Here is a 21,535-nt window from a genome sequence, read left to right as displayed (position 1 = left end):
TTTTCTTGGCACACTTTAGGCCCCTTAGTGCCAATTGGGCATCGTTTAAATGCCACGGCCTACCTGAGCATTGTTTCTGACCATGTCCATCCCTTTATGGCCACCATGAACCCATCCTCTGATGGCTACTTCCAGCAGGATAATGCACCATGTCACAAACCTCGAATCATTTCAAATTGGTTTCTTGAACATGACAATGAGTTCACTGTACTAAAATGGCCCTCACAGTCCCCAGATCTCAACCCAATAGACCATCTTTGGGATGTGGTGGAACGGAAGCTTCGTGCCCTGGATGTGCATCCCACAAATCTCCATCAACTGCAAGATGCTATCCTATCAATATGGGCCAACATTTCTAAAGAATGCTTTCAGCACCTTGTTGAATCAATGCCACGCAGAATTAAGGCAGTTCTGATGGCGAAAGACACAGTATTAGTATGGTGTTCCTAATAATCTTTAGGTGAGAGTAGTTTTGATAAAAAATTATACTTTTATTCCACAACGATGCATTGAACTGATCAATAGTGACAGTTAAGTTAAAATATTTTTATTTCATCATCAAGAATCTTGAAAACACAAGCAGTTTCCTGAGCAGCAAATCATCATATTAAAATGATTTCTGATGGATTGTGTGACACTGAAGACTGGAGTAATGATGCTGAAAATTAAGCTTTGCCATCACAGGAATACATTTAAAATTTTTATATATATTTAACTTGTTTTAAATTGTTTTCACAGTAGTTTTAAAGAAATGTCTGGTGCCACAATAAAAATGCCGTTCTAAAATGACCCGTGGAAATGTTTTAATAAGGTGACCGAGTCTCATCTGGAAAACAGCACCATGTAATTTGCTGAAAACCTTCTGGGGAATCGAAAAGCTCTTTGATTGATGCGCGTCTGATTTGCAAAACTGTGACTGCAGGCTTTTTGAATCCAATGATTTCACCTGTCAATGCCATTTTTCTTTAAAACGAAATACTCAAAGTGACGTACAAACACGTCGTACTTGAGCAATTCAGCATTTGATCAGCATAGAATAACAAAAACTAGCACGGACCGCGGGGAGTCGGATCATTATGAGCGTCGGTCTGAAAATGCCACAGTGACTAAAGATCGATTCCATTAAAGATCCGCTCAGCACACTGGCATTAACACAGGCCCAGCACACTGCCATTAAATAGCCATTATAATGTGTCATAAAAGCAAATTTACGTAAAACAAACACAATATTAATCCGTCATTGTTCCTTTGAATGAGTGTACTATAATTCAAGCCAAGCTTGTATCTTCTGATGACACCCATAAATTACACTCAGTCAGTTGCTCCATTCAGAAACAAGTCCAAGAAATGCCTTGGAGGGCCGTGGTGGATGACTGTGTTTTTCTTTCAAAGATATCTGAAGGAAAATTCAGAGCTCAGGATGTGTGCCACTGCATTTGAAGTCTCTTTGACAAATGTGCCCGAAACATCTGATGCGTTCAGACTGAAACCAAATCGCTAGTTTGACTTTCACTGATGTCTTTAATTATTCAAAACAGGCTGCAGAGTGTAAATACTGCATTTGTTCCAACATGTGTTGATAAGGGACTTCTGAAAGGTTCAACATCAAAAAAGCATTTTACTATCATAATGTGGTGCATTTAAACAAGATATTCAACAAGAAAATACAAGCGTTTACAATGTGACCAGATACGAGTGTATAAGGAAAAAAACTACGAGTTTAGCTGTCATTTTAACTATTAAAGGGTCAGTTCACCCCAAAATGAAAATTCTGTCAGTATTTACTCACCCTCATGTTGTTCCAACCCCGTTCTTTCGTTCATCTTCGGAACACAAATTAAGATATTTTTGATTAAATCTGAGCGCTGGATCACTCCTCCATAGGCTTCTAAAGGGATCGAAACTGTCCGACCCAGAAAAGTTAAAGAAATTGTTAAAATAGTCCAAGTGACTATAGTGGCTCAATCTTAAATTTATCAAGTGACGAGAATACTTTTTGTGCGCAAAAAAACAAAAAGTATTCCGTGAGATTTCACGTAGTGAAACTGCGCAAAGCTTCTAGGTTGCACATCACACTTAGGCTCACTATTGGCCGACGCTGGTCATGTGTGTGATGCGTGTGACGTACAACCAGTGTTGGGGAAGCTACTCTGAAACTGTAGTTTGACAAGCTACAAGCTACTAGTACGTTAAAGTAGTTAAACTACAGTCAAGTTACCCTTTTGGAAAAGTAGCTAGCTACACTACAAGTTACTATCAAAAAGTAGCTAGCTACGTTGAAACTACTTTTGATTTTTTGAACAACATATTATAAATATTATATTACATATTATTATTATAACATGCTATAAATTATATATTATAAATAACTGAATAAGTGTCTGATGAATGAAAATATTTTAATTAAAATATTTAGTGTTTAAAACAATGCAATACAACTATGATTTCATTGAGTATTGTTTTATTACACACAACACTCAAATATTGCAGACTGTTTGTCAAAAGTGCAAAATTGCAACAAATAGCCTACAAAATTGCAAGAACAAAATATACATTCAACATAAATTGCATTTAGAACATTTTCTCAAAAATACCGATTGAACTTGGACAAATAAGGCCATGGGTAATTAACTTTAGTTGTTTCTCCATCATCCAAATCTGCCGTCACCTCTTGCTCCATCATAATCATAATATGGGTGTGTCACGGTCAACCCACTTCTTTACGTCAGTGAACCGTTAGCCGCAAGACGCGTGACTAAACAACGGTGGCGGTAATGGCAAAAAATGAGTTTGTAATCTAACGAGAAGAAGAATATCCTTGCATCGCGCTGATTCGCGCAGGCTCGACAAACGCAATATAGCTTTTGCTCGCGCTACACCGCTACTTGCTGCAAAAAGTAGTTAGCTACTGGAAAAGCTACACTGTTTAAAAAGCAACTGAGCTACAGCCAAGCTACTGAAAAATGTAGTTAAGTTAGTAGCGTCGCTACTTGTAGTTAACTACTCCCCAACACTGCGTACAACCTAGAACTTTGCGCAGTTTCACAACGTGAAATCTCACGGCCCACAGAGAAGGAAATGAATAGTTGAATAAAGTCGTTATTTTTGTTAGTTTTTTTTGTGCACAAAAAGTATTCTCCTTGCTTGATAAAGTTAAGATTGAGCCACTGTAGTCACTCGGACTATTTTAACAATGTCTTTAATAACTTTTGGGCCGGCCAGTTTCGATGGAGGAGTGATCCAGTTCTCAAATTTGAGTCCGAAACTTCGGAATTTGAGTTCCGAAGATGAACGAAGGTCTTACAGGGTTGGAACAACATGAGGGTGAGTACATAATTACTGACAGAATTTTCATTTTGGGGTGAACTAACCTTTTAAGATTAGATTTTTTTTTTTAGATAAATTAGAAAATGAGATTAAACATCCAACATAAATTTTAATCTTCAACTTAATTTACTTTTCTCAGTGAAAGCGAAAAAACAGCCAATCAAAACTTTGAAGTGTAATTCAAAATTTTTATTTAATAAAAAAAAAATTGATATTGACTTCCAATGTATGGACAAAAAATACAAACGGAAGTTAATGGGAACCGTCGGTTGCTGGCCAACATTTTTCCAAATTATCTTACGTTCCACAGAAGAAAGTTTTGGAACAAACTGCATTGTTTCAAAGCAGCTTTACTGTTATGCAAAAATAAAAGGAGATAAAGGGAAAAATACTTACTTGTAACACAAAAATACAAGTGCTTGTTTGTGTTGCATCTAACCCCTATCATTTAATTTCAGAAAAACAGGACGCGTGATGTATCCGATGGCCTTTACCTTGATGTTGTTCTCGGCAGAAATGAGGGAGGCCTGCAGTTTGTGGGATTTCTCCCTGCTCTCCCTGGCCTCCTCCTGCACTCTCTTCAGTTCACTGCGCAGCTTCCCCATAGTCTTCTGGAGCGCTGCTTCCTGCGCCTGGAACTCCTTCCTCAGCTCCGCCTCGGTCTTCTTCCAGGCCAGCAGGTTCTCTGCGGTCATCTGCTGCGTGCGCTTCATGGCCTCTAGTTCGCGTTCGTAGAAGGCCTGGGCTTTATTTAGCTTGGCCTCGTACTCCTCCACCAGACGCTTCTTGTCCTGTTTCAGTTCCTCAACCCTTTCGGTCAGTGAATCCACCTCCGCTTTATGAAGCTGCCCCAGTTTCTCCTGGTCTTTGCTGTAGTTGGCGTTCTGGCTTTGGTGTGAACGAAGCAGGTCTTGGACCTGTAAAAGGAACATTTATTTGAGGCAAAGTACAAAAAAACACAACAGCAAAAACAGATAGACTACAGACCCCTTTTTGCGCAAACGTCACAGTTACGTCACGGCGCTATAGCTGGAGGAAGTGAAAACTGGAGGCGGCCAATGCAAACCAGCACAGATTCGGCTACATAATAAGGAGCTTAAATTACTTTTAGTATTTATAAATGTCATCTTATTCTGTTGTTTGGTGCAAGTATGAATGAAAAATGAATATGCTGTATCTGGATTTTTTATTTCTAGAAAATAATCGCATGATTAAAATCGCACCGTAATTACACTCTTTACATTGTCGTCTTCTCTGCCCTGGCTCGGCAGAACTGCGGATCATACACACAAGTCTTGTACAGGACCATTCAGCACATAGTTATAGGCATCTAAAGATTTATATGCCCTCAGTTTCTCTTTACGATCAGTTTCTCTATAAGGTAGATGTAGAAGTCAGGCCACTCACCCGAGGTAACGTAACGTTATAATCCCGTCAGATCGACCGTCCATGCATTGAGTGAGCGAGTAGGCGGCTACGGGTCGGCCAGTCTGGTTCTGTCCGTTAAAAATAACTTTTGGAAATAACAATCGCGACCCTGGACAGTGAGTGACCTTATACATTAAGATAAAATCTGATTTTCTCCAGTCATTGTTAAAAAATAAGCTAACAATACTTGCTAACTAACGTTAGTGAAGGATCATTCTGCCTCCACCTAAGCTCCGCCCACATAAAAACGTCACCATTTTTACCAACTGAAAAGGGGTCTATTGAGTAATTATTAGGCTGCATGATTAATCAAAATAAAACCGAAATCGGGATATGGCTTTGTGCGATTATCAAATCGGCAGTGTTTTAATTAAATAAATATATGCGCTGCGTGTTTCAGAATGAAGTGTGTCATTGTTTTCTTCGACAAGACTAAAATCTGCCAGTGTCCTACAGCGTCTCAGAGCGGTTTAGTTGGCAGGAATGCTGCATCTACTGCATATGTAAGGGTTAATGCCCGACGAGGTGTCCATTGTCAGGTTTTAATGGACGACGGCGCGTCGGCCGGTTGCCTCCATTAAAACCTGACAATGGACACCTCCAAGGGCATTAACCCGCTTATACCATGGTCACTTGCCAAATAAAACATTTTTAAAACATTAGCTGCTAGTTTATATTTTAATTAGGCTAAATCTAGTTTTTACAAATAATAACTCGCCTGGTTTATTTAGCAACCGGAGATATTTATAGTCCGCTCAGCTTGTAACCCTTCAGGTTCAAAAATGCTTTTTTTTTTTTTCATGAAACACAAAGGTAGGCATAGTTATTTTTTTTATTACACATAAAACAATGAAACAAACAGGCTTCTTAGGCTTGAAACGCTGTACTCTCCTCCTGCCTTGGTTGTTTGGACTGCTGCGTAAAACTCTCATTCAGAGCAGCAGCGGTGTAATTTTCTTTGTGACATTTCTCCGTTTTATTTACATTTTTTTCTTTCTTCAGCAGCATCCCAGTCGTCAAAGTTGTCATATTCTCCATAAATGTTAAAAGAAATAACGAAGTCGCTCATTGTTGTATTAGTAGGCTATGTAATATCTAACTAACGTTTGTGATAGCGCAAATTGTTAACGGATACTTTGACTGCCTGTTGCTATGGTTACTCACAGCTGTTGTGGGCAGCGCATTTATTTATTAATTTCGAATGGTAAACAGGCAGTTTCACCAGAACTACTTTACTAGGTGTCCTCTATCACTTTTTAACGGACACCCTGCAGCCAATCAGAATCGAGTATTCACCCAGACCATGGTATAAACAGCATTATGTTATTTTTGAAAGTTTGCTCTCAGGGTCCCCCTACAGTTGGGAAACAGTATTGTCTTCTACTACTGTCGTAAAACCTGTCATGGTTACACTAGGGAACACACACGTGCATTTGTTGGCAAGCGATACCCCCGAACTCTGCAGAAGGAAGGAGTTTAGGGTCAGATTTATCAGAAAAACCACAATTAGATCTCTTCGTGCAGCCCTAACACAGACCTTTTCAAATGTAACCACAGGTAAAAAGCACTAAAAACACTCCACACACCTCATGCCGATGTGAGGAACGCAGCTCCTCGAGAGCCTGTCGTTTCTCCTGCTCAAACTGGGCCTGTAACTGTCCGAAGGAGCGGAGCTTCTCCTCGAAAGAGCGGCGCATGTCCTCCACCTCGCGGGACATGGTGACCACACGCTGCGTGTGCTGTGCCTCTGTGCACAGCTGCATGTCCTCCACCCGCTGACGGTACGTCTCGAACTCCGTCAGGGCCTGGCGCTTCATCCGCTCGTGGAGCTCCATGGACTCCTCCAGGGACTGAATGCGTCGCTTCAAGTCCATCTCGTCGCTGATCTTGCTCTTGTACTGCATGATCTTCTCCCGTGTTTCCGAGAGGATCTGCTGCACCTCTTCCTCGTGGGCCTCCTTCAGGGTCTGGATGGCCGCTTCGTGCTCGTCGTTCTTGGTGTTGAGGGCGTAGATCACCTAGAGAGGCGAGAAGATGGAAAACTGAGAGATCTACACTGGAAACCATAAAACGAAACTCGAGTGATGTAATCCAATCCAAAGTCGCACCATCTTCTAGAACATTCTACGGCTACGCGATAAAAACTGTGTTTGCTCAAAGAAAGCAAGACGTCCATGACAGATTAAAAGGATGATGAAGTCTGTGCAAACCGAGCATTATGGCAAAGGTTAAGTAAGCACTGTTTTGCTGATCTAGAGCATTTGTGCTCAATGCATTACACATGTAAAGCCACACAAGGGACCGACCGACACACTTTAGCAAGCCTTCATTGACTGACCTTTAAATCCAGAAGATTTATGTCCAGCTTAAATATGGGGAAATGTGAACATGAAAGCTTTTTCATCATACATTTATAGGCTAATTCCTTATTTACAACAAAACTTTTCTGTCCCTTACTAAACTTTTTCTGTAGTGGTTCAGACATCAAGTGACAACAAAATGCTGCATATAATTGTACAAACATGACAGTTGTTGTGTATATATATTCAAAAACAAATAGCATTACGTAGGCTGTATAATTTTTTTTTTTTTTAATTTTACGTATATAAAACTTCCTTCATATTCTAAACATTTATGCACACCCCTTCAGGTAAAGTGTTACCCCTCTTTCTAAAACACTGATACAAAAAGTTACTTTGCTATTCTATGCAATTATTATATAATTATATTGTTAGTTGCAATTTATCATTTTAATTATTTTGCAGCTTCCCGGTCTGTGACCCTATTAGAAAAGAAACGTGTCCCATTTTTGGGTTGCAACCAGCCAGCTGAGAGTCGCCTCAGACTATTGGTCCCCGAAGATGAATTATTAAAAAGATTATTTCGTTTTTTTTATAGCATGAATGTGTTGGCTAATGCATCAGTTCTTTAAGAACGCTAATAATAAATTCAAAACTGTACACAAAAACCTTTTTCAGACATGTTAATTTTTAATCCCCTCAATTCTTATGAGAGAGCATGAAATCTCCAAAGATAGGAGATTTCCTTCACAAAATAAAACTTTCGAGTTGCTCATGAACACTTATTATTTGTTGTTTGATTAAAATAGACTGTTTAAAATGACAATTGAACATAAGCTTAGGCACAATTCATTTAACATGATCTTTCAGCGCAGTCTCATCCCAAGACGTCATCTAACCGACGTTTAAGGGTACCCTAAAACGGCGGATGTCGATGTATGGTCAAAAGCGTCAGTTGTATGAGACTGTGTTAGATCTTTCACTGTTTTGTAAAAGTATTAGGAGATAATTAATTCCAACACCCACCATTGTCAGTCCTGGGATTTTAAAACGCACATAAACAACATTTAAAAAGCCTGATTAAACCGCTCCTATTTCTTCTCAGCCTTCCCCTGCGTGATTATTTGGAAACAAAGTGACCTTCGACTGCAATTCTCATGCTTTGTGTGTCCGGCTCCCACTTCATTTCCATAATTGTCTAGACATCTGATTAGGTGAGAGCAGTTTGCCCACCTGAAAGCGGCACAATGGAGTTATCTCCTTTACAAATCCTGCTCTGTGAGGAACTGTGACTCAGTCGAAGACGTATGTGCTTCTCTCATCACATCTATAGAGGACTCTCTCCCAGGATTGACCACGGAGGATTTCATTATTCTCCAGTTTTCTTTCACCACACTATTCACACAATTCATTCTCTCAGCCAGACAAAATTGAGCTGATAAGGGCACCAGTGGACATAGAAGAAAAGGTGGTTCGGTTACTTTGACTGTGTTTGCTCTCTCTCAGTCTATGTCGATGCCTGAAGCCTATCCCAAGCGATATGCAAAAACTAGCCATATCTGTTGTGTTATCTGCTCCTTTACAGTGTGAATGGGGAAATCTTTACAACCTGTTTAAGCGGTCTCGTTTAGTTTCCACCTTATCGGAACCAAAAGATGATAGTCCCGCTTTATAATACCAATGCAACTGCCGGACTTGTGAAGCTTTATTTATGCATATTATGTAATAAATAATTTTTTTTAACAGTATTCTAACTCATACTTATATTTTTGACTCTGACTGCAATGCTATTTCTATGAAGGACCATTCATTCACTCTAAAAAAATGCTGGGTTGTTTCGACCCAAATTTGGGTCAAATATGGACAAACCCAATTGTTGGGTTAAAAATGCAATTAAAAAATGTACAGCTGAAAGTGAAAGTTGAAGTTGGGTTCAAATTTGAAATTGCATTTTTAACCCAACATTTGGGTTAAAACAACCCAGCATTGTTTATAGTGTAATGTATCCCCTGTAGAACCTTTCATGAGAGGACGTGTAAATAATAAGACTAGATATCTATCTGTGCAACAGTCAACAGTGAAAGGCAAAACACAGTCCTGAGAGGTTGCTCATGAAATGAAAGTGGCAGCCATCCTGTAGGACTATATTAAAATTCAGTAGGCAGTCAGAGTGCCAGCATTCATTTTCAATCTCACCCTGGAATTCACTCGACCTGATGCACACTGACTGACAGTGAGAAAAATACTGCTGGAACGCTCTAGCTATTTCACTTGCAAAGAGAGTAAATTTGGGCTATTATGTTTAAGTCTAGTCATATTTTTTCTGGAAATGTTAAATTGGTACACAGCCAGTACGATGCAAAAATTGCTACTATGCTGTAAATAAAAAAGCCAAAGCCATGAGCCCTGTGCGTATAGCTAGCTAATCGAGCGAGCAAGCCATCTAAGATTTAAAGACATTATTACGCTTCCGACCTGGCGTCTCTTACCATTTTTGACAAGGTTCATCTATTCAAAAGTTGACTGGATTATACTTGATGTGTGTTTTGAATTGAGTTCTGACAAATAATTGAGCATTACATAAAATACAAGATTTTTTTTGGACGCCTGCCTATGTAGATAATAACCAAAGCAGCTCCCAATGTTTTAGAACAGCCTTTGTAAATTGGGTTTTAGACAATTATTGGTCTTTTTTGATTTGCCACACTGGCTTAATCTTTAGTCCATAAATTTGGCAGTCAATGAGTTTTCGGCCCACCCAGAAGTGGAATATGAGAAAACCCATTAACTCCCAAAACACTGGGAAGTCTTAATCACTTTCTACTTGAATCTGAAAGTCATTACAACTGTTCCAACATCAGTCAACAAGACCAGACTATGATAATGATAATTACAGTCATTTGCAATGGTGCAGAGTGAATACCATATTGTTCAATGTGTATAAAGGCTGTCTGTAAATTGGTCCAGATAACTTTTGGGTGACAAAGTGTTATTGTGCGGCTTCAATCACAGTCTGTTTCACAAGATGTGGCTCGGTTGGAGATTAAAACGGGTCTATAATGTGCAATGAGAGCTTTCCTCACAGCTATCGACTTGGCTTCAAGCTTCAGCCGATTATATATACAATATTCTCTGTTTTAAAGAATGATGGACCATGTAAAATAACTACAGTACATATCCATTCTCCCCAGCTCTTATAGATTCCACATTCTCTGAGATGGTACTGTAATTGGCAGGCTTATGAATATTCATTAAGTGAGGAAATGGGTTATAATGAAGTTGAGATATAGTGCTAATTAGTGTAATTATATGCATGGTATCCACTAAACTGCAAGGCACACCTTCAACGAAGAGGTAATTAAAGAAGTTAAAGAACAGTTTGGTCTAACAGAGACAAAAACAAAATGGTGTAGACGACTTGCCTCAATACTGTGGGCATTAATCATGATTAAAAGGATCATAAAGGGTTTTGTAGCTCTAATTTCTTGCGAAGCAAATGGGCACAGACTGCAGAGAACCTGCAGGTTTAAAAAACAATTACGTTTGGTCCCTTTGGTTTCATAGCAAAGTGTTTCTTAAATTTTCACAAATGTCAACTTCCTTTACATTGTGCAAAAAGTGAGAGGGATTTAATTTCTGAAAGTCTACAGTTGAAGAAACACCCAGAGAGTTTGGAAGGTCTTCCAATCATAAGTCATGACTCATGAGGGTAAAACTTACTTGCACTATAGTTCAAAAGTTTGTGGTCATTATTTTTTTTTTTTTTAATGAAAGAAATTAAATTCATCCAGCAAGTAAATATTGATCAAAAGTGACAGTAAAGAAATGTATGTAAAAATAAAATAAATAAAAAATAAATAAATAAAATGTGACAGTAAAAATAATGTTCCAAAAGATTTCTATTTGAAATAAATGCCGTTCTTTTTTCTTAGAAAAGCATATTAGAATGATTTCTGAAGGTGACACTGAAGACTGGAATAATGATCACCATCGCATGAATAAATTACTTTTTAATTTGTTCCTGTATTTTTCTACAAATGCAGCCTTGGGGAGCTTAAGAGACTTTTTTACTTACCGACCCCAAATTTTTGAACAGTAGTGTACTTAACATCCTAAGATATCTGTGTGAAAAATGACACTACATTTAATTGACAAGTAATAAGAGAGCAGAATGTTTCCAACACATTTACATATATTTAACTTTTGAAGGTGACAGAATTTTAAACACAAGTGGTAAATCATATTCAGTCAGAAATATTAACATTCTTAAAATATTCAATGAGGTTTAACTCTTTAATAGGCAGGTAAATCCTACCTTTCCATAACAGCTAAACTAAACCTGTTGGAAAAAATCTGTAAAATATCTGACCACATCTAAAAATGTATTCAAAAGACATTTACATTTATTCATTTAGCTGACGCTTTAATCCAAATTGCTATATATGTCAGAGGTCGGGTGCCTCTGCAGCAACTAGGGGTTAAGTGTCTTGCTCATTGGTGTCTCACAGTGGATCCGAACCCAGGTCTCACACACCAAAGGCATGTGTCTTATCATTTGGCATATGTCATGCATTTAAGATCTAGCATATACACTCTAAAAAATTCTGGGTTGTTTCAACCCAAGTTTGGGTCAAATATGGACAAACTCAAATGTTGGGGTAAAAACACAATTAAAAAATTTACAGTTTAAAGTGAAAGTTGAAGTTGGGTTCAAATTTGAAATGACATTTTGAACCCAATTTTTGGGTTTGTCCATATTTTACCCAAATTTGGGTTCAAACAATCAAGTATTGTTAGAGTATATGCTAAATGGTCAAAATGCGGCAATGTGTAATTCCCTTTTTAAACATGATAGGTTGGAAAAAGCTGAATACATGCAAATAAACAAATGACTGACTTTTGACTTGAATTTTGTCACCATACTACATGCTGCAATGACAAGACGTGAAACCTAATGGGGAAAACCAGTTATGGTATAAAGTATTGTGATGTTCTCAATATAGGTTCAGAGAATCCCCAAGCAATCCACAGAGAAAAAATGCTTAAAAACATCACAGTTTATTAAAAAAAAACTTGGATTATCGCAAGGAAAAATAATAATTATATTTTACCGTTAAAACATCTCTCAATAATCTCTCTCTTCCATTCGCATGTAAGCATAAGGAGAGATTCTGACACATATTCTGGATGCTTACAGCTTACAGTATATTACTCCACCATAACAAGAAGGATAAGGCAGGGTACGATCAGGGAAAATCATGTTTTTTTCTAGTCTGAATTTTTTATTCAATACAAAATATCTCATGAAATAGGGGACTAATCTTGTGAATGCAAAGAAAGAAGAGATGGATGGCTGTGATGAAATCCGCCTGCCCGGATGAGGTCAGTTCATGAAAATATTTATATGCTATGAAACTGAAATTCTGCATGCCGACTCTTTGACATTTACAGTTTTGTTTCACACATTCAATGAAGGGGTCATCCAGTACAAAAAAGTTTAAAAGGATCTCCAAAAGATACGCTGCATCATATTTTGAAAGTCTAAAAAATGAATTGAACAATGCCATGCAGTCTAAAAAGTTATAGCTAATCTACTCATCTTATTATGGAATACAATAATCTCAAAGAGCTATATTTTAAGTTCTATTCAAACTGTTGTACTTTGATTATTATATACAGTTCAGACGTTTTTTTGTTATATAAAGAAGTCTCTTATGCTCACCAATATAGTAAAAACAGTAATAATGTGAAATATTACAATATAAAATAACTGTTTTCCGTTTAAATGCATGTAATTTCAAATGTAATTTATTCTTGTGATGTCAACGTTGAATTTTCAGAATCATTGCTCCAGTCTTTAGTGTCACATGATCCTTCAGAAATCATTTAATATGCTGATTTGCTCCTCAAGAAACATTTCTGATTATTATCTCCACAGTTGTGCTGCCTAATCTTTTTGTCAAAAATGCGATACATTTTATTTCAAGGTTCTTTGTTGAATAGAAAGTTCAATTTGAAATAGAAATAGAAACCTTCTGTACTTTTGATGAATGTTAAAGTACCAGTTTCTTTACAAAACATATTACTAACCACAAACGTATAAACAGTAGTTTATACATGTATGTATTGCATGATTCCTGGCAATTCTCCTTAACTGGTACCATCAACTTAACTTTGTTAAACTGAACAAGAAAGTTTTCAATCAGAACCCAGACAGAGTTTGAACAGTGCATTTTGGTTTTCCCAATTCTGTGAAGCACTCTGGCTATCCATTTAAAGTGTTTATTTAAAGTGTTTACTTTCCTCAGAATCGAAGCTCAACATGAAATTTCACACTTCAGTTCAACCGTACTTCATGGCAGCTTTCTAAGGCAATATATTTAAGAGCCAAATAAAACTCCTCAAAACATTTTAGAGTTTCCTTAAGACAGGCCTGCTGAATCTAATGAAGTGCAACTTAAGCCTAACTTCAAAAGTTACTCTACCACAACATAAAAGCAGATTAATGCTACAAATGCTGGAGAAGATTCATTAGCTTATGTGTAAATCTGATGTGTGCACTAAGAACAATCAGAACACAGAGCCAATGATCCATTTTTAAGGTAACACTTGCATTCTCTGCCCATTTTGTCTTTGAAAAGGGGTCAATATGCAGTTTTGGAATAACAAATGGATTTTATTGTACTTGTATGGAAAATAGGGTCACTCCAAAGTTTTCTGCACAACAGCCGATTTGGTTCATGCTACTCCTGAGGACAAAAGGATATAGAGTGTTTAGAAAGGGTGGGAGTGGTTGTTCAATGCCCTGGAAAGTTTGCTGCACCAAGCAGCTTTGGATTAATAGTCTCAATATGCTCTCAGATTTGCCAAAGAGACAAAAGGCCCCAATAATCTCAAATTAGTCTCTGGAGCTTCAGAAGAAATCTCAACAGCCCAGCAAACAAATTTAGGTTCTGGGAACGTTCTGGGAACGTTAGTTTTTGGTTCCCAGAACGTTCCCAGAACTTTCCCTTAAGGTTAAGGGAAAGTTCCCGGAACATTCTCCTTACGTTATAAAAATGGAACCTAAAAATAACCTACATGGAACGTTCCTATAACGTTCTTGTTTGGTTCCCAAAAAAATAACCTCATGGGACCATTCGGGAACGTTAGGGGAACGTTCTGTGTTTGCTGGGAGTGTCTAAAAATGTGCTCAGATTTGTCTACAATGAAATATCAAATCTTACAAGCATTTTTCATTAAAGAGTTGCCATCCACATTCATTGTATTCCTATCTACAGTTGTCTCAGTTCTTTCTCCTAATGATCTTTAGGAGCAACATCTGAGACAAAACTGTTAAGCTAACGCAGGCACTCAAGTTACAGACCTTGGCAGAGTCTATACTGTAAATATCAATGGGATTGAGCAAGATCATAAATAAAAAAAAGACATGGAATAAACATGAGAATGCAGTAGATTAAATAATCAGAAACCCAATGGCCCAGGTTATAGAATCATTTCTACCTCAAAGCTACTATGCTACTTACCAATTTTGACTTAAAGGATTAGTTCACTTTTGAAAAAACTTTTGCTGATAATTTACTCACCCCCATGTCATCCAAGATGTCCATGTCTTTCTTTCCTCGGTCGAAAAGAAATTTAGGTTTTTGATGAAAACATTCCAGGATTTTTCTCCATATAATGGACTTCAATGGGAACCGGATGGTTCAGGTCCAAAAGATAGTGTTAATAACAGTTTCAGATGCAGCTTCAAATGTCTTTAAACGACACCAGACGATGAATAAGGGTCTTATCATGCGAAACGATCGGTTATTTCAAAGCTTATTCCAAAAATGTAACTTTTCTAAGGACAAATGCTAGCCTTTCTCCATTCTGTGAGGCGCGTTTGCAACGGCACGTATTACGTAATTACGTTCAAAAGGTCACGGGCGACGTAGCCAGAAGTACAGAGTCAGAGTGTTTACAAGTTGAACGCATAGGTTGAACGTGAAAACTAACTCAAACGCCGTTTACAAAAAAGGAATTAAAAGGTAAAACAACGATGTCGGACGATTTTGATTCTGTACTTCCGGCTACGTCGCCCGTGACCTTTTGAACGTAATTACGTATTACGTGACGTTACAAACGCGCCTCACAGTATAGAGCTAGGCTAGCATTTGTCCTTATAAAAGTTACATTTTTGGAATAAGCTTTGAAATAACCGATCGTTTCGCATGATAAGACCCTTATTCATCGTCTGATATCGTTTAAAGACATTTGAAGCTGCATCTGAAACAGTTATTAACTGTCTTTTGGACCTGAACCATCCAGTTCCCATTGAAGTCCATTATATGGAGAAAAATCCTGGAATGTTTTCATCAAAAACCTTAATTTCTTTTCGACTGAGGAAAGAAAGACATGGACATCTTGGATGACATGGGGGTGAGTAAATTATCAGCAAAAGTGTTTTGAAAAGTGAACTAATCCTTTAAAATCTCACAAATTCTTAATTAATTTTATCTCACAATGTAATTTTATATATTGCAAAGTGACTGTTTGTGTGTATCTTGATATTTGACTTTTATTACCTTGACTAGTGCCTTAGTAACTCCCAGTATGACTTTTTTACTTCAGGCGAAGCATTCATGTAGAGTCTGAGGCTGGAAAACCATAGGCTGAGATTTCTCCTACCTGAGCTGTCATTGTCCTTAGTTTTTTCATAGTTATTATATATCTTTTCCACTCCTTCACCAGCAATCAAACCACAGATACCAGAGGGTATTATGCAATACTACTGACACCATTCCTCTAGAGAGTGAAGATTACAGCAACTAATTAGTTTAAGTTCCAAAATCTGAGCAAAAAAAAAAAAAACCACCTAGTGAATAAGAAAAAGCAAGTACAGCGTGAGGAAAAGGTGCCATCGAAAGTTTCCTTCTAAGAAAAAGCAAAATACTAAATGAGGGCTTAAGAGAAGTTCAAGCAAGCCAAGTCTGACAGCTGAGCAAGTGGGGTAAGAGCTTTGATGGGCAGTTACGGCAGAAAAAAATAAAAACCAAGGCGAAAAGAACTATTTGTAGGCTGAGATTTACACCCGGTGGAATTTAAACCTGCAGGAGATGTTTTAAATCAGACTTCAGAGCACTTAAAAATCCACATCTCCATCTCAAAAACGCTTTCTGAGAACTATTGAGCCATTGCAGCTCGCATCACATAACTGTGTGTGAGCTTGAACTAGAAACTCGGATATGGGTTCTAAAAAATGAGAAAAATCTTCACTGTTCAATGTATGGCTCCCTATAGCAGGGGTTGTACATCAAGTAGAATTAAATTAATATTGAATTAAAATAAGGTATAGCAAACAGGATGCAAAATTGCAGTTTGAATGTGTATGATTTATATTTGAAATGTAAAATGTCCAACTGAAAATTCAAACAAATTCAACTATTTGTTTTGAATGTTGGCTAGACAGACAGATAGACAAAAATATACAATGATAAAACAAAAGAACAACAGACAGAGCGGCATATAGAGGGTTTTCACCAACGTCCCGTTCTGGGCGGTAACCCAGATGAGCGGCCATTATGGAGGCACTCGGATGTAAACAACGGCATGGACTACACTGTTTATGTACTACTGAACATTGTTACACTAAAAAAAACATAGAAAAAATATGTGGTAGGTGCTAAATCATATAGAGAAGGACTTAGTGAGCAGAAGCGAGCGCAAAATTGACAAACTAAAGTTAATATGTGGTAAAGGTCCAAACGAGCTAGCTTCTCAAGCCCATACTGCAATTCTTCTTTCTATTTCTTATGCCGACAAAGGCTACGTTCAGTCCAAAAAAGCACATGAAATCCATTTCAAGCTACATCCAAATGTAGTTTTAAATCCTATTCACATATCATACGCATCATATTCCAGCGTGGCGGCCACACATTTCCATGTTGTAAAATTAAAATAAGACAACATCTCTATTGCAAATGCAAACCCCTCCATCAATTGCCCAAGAGCTGCATGGATTCACAAATCGGATCCGACCAGTTGCGATACATAGTGTGGACATCATTTACATCAGATTGCAATCGTATACAAAGATAATCATATTTGGACTGACGGTGTGAATGTAGCCATAGTTAATACTTCAACATTTTAGCCATAGTCAACATTTCATTTACATATGTGGCTGATGAGCTGATGCTGTGCCTCTCTCAACCACAAATGCCTTCTTTCATCAATTTTTTGCACTTTTCTCTTTAACTTTAAGCAGTACAGACCAAAACTAGACCATTTTTCAGCAGAAATCATCAGCCAAATTTGCAAGTCTTTTCAGTTCAGTGGCATTGTTTATGTTCAAAGCCTTCAAAATGGCCGACTTCCGGATTGATGACGCGTCGTGACAGACAGACAGAAATAAATGAATCAATCCCAAGAATCTTAGCCTGTCTGTGGCGATTCAACTTCATTCCTTTAACTTTTTGATAGGATTTTCTATATGTTCCATAAAGATTGGTAAAACCTGGATAAGACTGGCTTGATGGATCAGATGTTATTTGACTTCTCCACTGACTAAAAAACCATCCCTCCAATCTGTCTTTGAGGCAATGCATGCGGACACCAGCAAAAACGTCAACATTTTGGTTCTACCCCAACAAGTGTGCCTGCCTACATAGCAGTTGGTTAACACTACAGCACACAGAGTAGCCCTGAGGTACCCAAGGGCCCAGTTCACAACACAGCCGTGCTGTGAAAGAAAGGCCAGAACAGACTGAACAGTCTGACGTGGCTCAGATCTCTCAGTGCAGAAAGCTGTTAGCGACGTGCAAGTGTAATGGCTTCTTTTTCAATGCTGTCATCTGTTAAGGGAACAATAGCAGTTCAGACGATTCCAAAGGCCCAAACAAACCAATCAGGAAGGCCACCTTTGGTACCCACTTTGAACTCACTGGAGACAAAGCAGGGAACAAGACGGTGGCCAAATTGGAGTCCATAATGAACAGTGTGACATCTTAGGGGACCTTTGGTTTATTCCAGCCTGGTGCTCTAAGAAGCGCTACTGGGGATTATTCTTGCCTAGTGCCAACATGCTGTATAGGGCCATCTGTACACCTGCACGGTCCCACTGGCAACGAGGAGGATTGACATTGGACGAGGTTACTTCAATTCACTGGCCCAATAACGATTTTATATTTTTTTGCTTAGCAATTATTGTATTACGTTGGCTGGTGGCACTGTTCAAGAACAAATATGTCTACCAATCTATCTACAGATCGGGCTGGGGTAATTTTTATTTGAATGATGTCTGTATCAATTCTTAAAACCCCATGTTCCATCTTGTGCTCTATGCCAATGTTTCGTGCTGAATCAAATCATATTTTACCTGAACTTGCAGGAGCAATTGAATGTGATGAGATAAAAAGGACATGTACTGCAAAATCATTACTTAATAACTCTATTACGCTGTCCTTGTGGGACGCAAGCAATGACATGAGTCATGAACAGTAGTCAGGTCTACATTGGCTATCAGTGGTCTGACTCATGAAGAAATTAAGCTTATGAACCAAGTCTTTTTTGGGGAAATCAATGTGTAGGCTAAAAACAGTGTGGTCTGATTTATGCAAGTTTATGCAAATGACTCTTATGAACCGGTTCCTTTAAAATATACATACTATTCATTTTTATTTAATGGACAATCTAAGTAGCTTACCGGGTTTGTATTTTACTGTAACTTTTATCCTGTATATTAAAGTGTGACAATTAACATATTTTATTAATCTTACAGCGCAACCAATGTAGCCCAATTCACAGACAAATTATTCCTTTGATTTGGTCCTTTCAATTAATCATTTAAAAAGACTCGCAAACTCAAGAGTTCATTTCATTTGACTCATTCAGAGCATTTACTGAATCAATATCAATTTATCACCACTTCCAGTGGATGGATGAATTATAATAGAGAATGTCTTTTATAATAGGTACCCAAATGAATCAGAATCAATTAATTGGGAAATGTGAATTGAACCCCAGTCCCATCAGATTTACCAAAAACGATTTGATTATTGGTATCGGTCTCGTCACTGCTGGAATCCTTGCTCTTTTTGCTCTGAAGAGGAGAAAAAAATTGTATCAAAAGATGTGGCAACGGCAGCCTGACAAACACATATTTGCTCTGGTGCCTCCTAAAGCCCAGAACAATCTGAAACGCAGGAGATATGAAGGCCACGTCCCAAAGTACAGCAACAGGTGCATCTCCATGCCTGTCCATCTGTTTGCCAGCCATGACTCTCTCTAAACCCCCAGGACTCGCAAATGACTGAATCTCATTACAAAATCCTGCAAACACGGTGAATGGAAGAGACACAGAATCATTTTAGCAATTAAACTGGACTATAAATTTCATGAACCAGTCACAAAGTTATATGGTTATTTCATAACATCTTTGGGCGTTTGATTGGAACATTGATGTTAAAAATAGATTCAATCTTTCATGGTTTATGGGCTACATTAGAGGACACAGTCTCAGTGTTTCTGAAAAGATTCAAATGTGCTGCTGGGCATTCAGAGGAAAAAACCTTAGAGTTGCACATCACCAATGTTTCTGACAGGGTAGTTATTTTAACTCAGTTAGGAGCTAGCCACCAGGGTGATCCCCTGAGAACTAAATGCTCCATAGGGCCATTCCTAGTTGCATTAAGAACTCTGAAGTGACGTAAACTGACCAACATCAACATCATTTACAATAAGTGCGGCACCCCACAATGTCAAAAACTCCATAAAGTAAAGGTTGAGAAGAGACTGGACTTCAGCATCGGTCAATCTATCGCTGTTTTCCATGTTCGTGGAGTAAGTATATAACTGTTTGTTCACATGGCTTCATATGGATTAACGTAATGTTTATTAATATAACTCTGATTGTATTCGTCTGAACGAAGAAAGTCATATACACCTAGGATTGAGGCTTGAGGGTGAGTAAATCATGGGGTAATTTTCATTTTAATGAAATTTCATTTTCACAGCAAATCAGAAGAGCGTGTGGGCACTCGCCATTTGCAACAAAATGGAAAAGTGCATAATCAAATTCATATATACTACACCATTTTAACCGAAGTAAAAATGCACACCGAGTTAATGAAACAATCTGTTTCAGTAACTCGCATTGAGTTGACAGTTTGTATGTGCTTGTTTTTTTTGTTTTTTTTCCCATTTTCAAGATCTGAAGTGAATTATGTATTCTCGCTTATTTATGGATATAAAGGGCACGCAAAACGACAGTCAAGCTGAGACACTTTAAACGTCCCATCTGTTTAGGACACGGTGTAAAATGTTGTTGCTGATGCTGACCCCACTGAAAGCCATTTTTATAACTCATACACTAAAACAGGATGAACAAATTGAGCTTATTTGAGTTTTTCAAAAATACGAATTATATTTACATATTTTTTGCCTAGAAACTGCTGTTCATACTTTCATCTACAGTAGCAATGCACCACCCTGCAGTTAAATCATCTGAAAAAAAACTATCATATCATATACTGAATACATATCAACTGATCCGTTCCCTGACCATCAGTAATTATCAGAACCAGCCCACTCAAAACTGAAACTTCTCCCTACCCAAATGAGTCTAGCAGATATCTATCCCTTCAGGAGTCAGTGAACGGCACCATCACATGTAGAAGCACTGTGACCGTCCTTCATCACCATGGCAACTACAGTACATGATCACAGTCTTTCAAAAGATTCAAGATATAGAGGGTTGCTGCAAGCAGGTCAGATTGGCTTTTCTTATAGAGGGTGCAATTGAGAAAATGGTTTTAAAGCAAATGTCGAGACTATCTGGGTTGCTGCTGGGGACGTTTTGACTGGGCTGACATCACAAGAGACATCGTCTCCTGGTGGTTTACTTAGGCCAGTTATTTATAAGGCCAAGAGCTAATGGCATTTGTCTTTGAAGTGAAGGACCTCTTTGTTTAGAAATGGGGGGTTAAAACATCTGTGGGCCGTGCTTCCTCTAATGGACAAAGATTTAATAAATATCACATTTATTCAAAGGTTTATCTCTTCATCTTCATCCAAAAATGTATCTCTTTTCATCTAGGTAATATAACGTGAAAAGAACATTCAGCCTTGGGGATAGTTCACTTCAAAAATGAAAATTCTTTATACTATATTTATACTACTTTATTCTTTATACTATCTTTATAGTATACTTTATACTTTATTTACTCATCCTCAAGCTATCATAGGTGTATGACTTTATTCTTTCAGACGAATGCAATTGGAGTTATATTAATATTAAAAATTGTAAAAAAAAAAAAAATGTTGATGTAAACTTCACTCATTTTGAATGGTTAACTTTTAAGGAATAATTTGATTACTTATTATTCAATTCTAATTTGTTACATTTAATTAATAACATTGCCTCTAATCTCTGTTGCCACAATTCTATTGATTAGATAAAGCATATTAATTTTTACAGTGTAGTTTACAGGAACATATTT

At 37.8% G+C, this 21,535-nt stretch overlaps 1 protein-coding gene across 5 annotated transcripts in view; it reads right to left on the bottom strand.

Moving 5' to 3' along the window:
• The window catches only part of fam184ab (family with sequence similarity 184 member Ab), a 164,909-nt gene that overhangs the window by 77,337 nt on the left and 66,037 nt on the right, over positions 1-21,535 (bottom strand). For all 5 annotated transcript variants that reach the window (XM_089118852.1, XM_039692940.2, XM_039692941.2 and 2 more), the window contains 2 exons: positions 6,342-6,773; positions 3,822-4,244 (listed from right to left, as the gene is read on the bottom strand). In XM_089118852.1, the coding sequence (XP_088974978.1) occupies positions 3,822-4,244; positions 6,342-6,659 (741 nt within the window). In that variant the 5' untranslated portion in view covers positions 6,660-6,773. The remainder of the gene's footprint in view (positions 1-3,821; positions 4,245-6,341; positions 6,774-21,535) is intronic.

Source organism: Pimephales promelas, chromosome 13, assembly GCF_988280905.1.
Source record: "Pimephales promelas chromosome 13, fPimPro1.hap1.1, whole genome shotgun sequence".
NCBI classification, from domain to species: domain Eukaryota; kingdom Metazoa; phylum Chordata; class Actinopteri; order Cypriniformes; family Leuciscidae; genus Pimephales; species Pimephales promelas.
The sequence above is the reverse complement of the archived record's forward strand: the minus strand, read 5'-3'. Positions and strand labels throughout refer to the sequence as shown.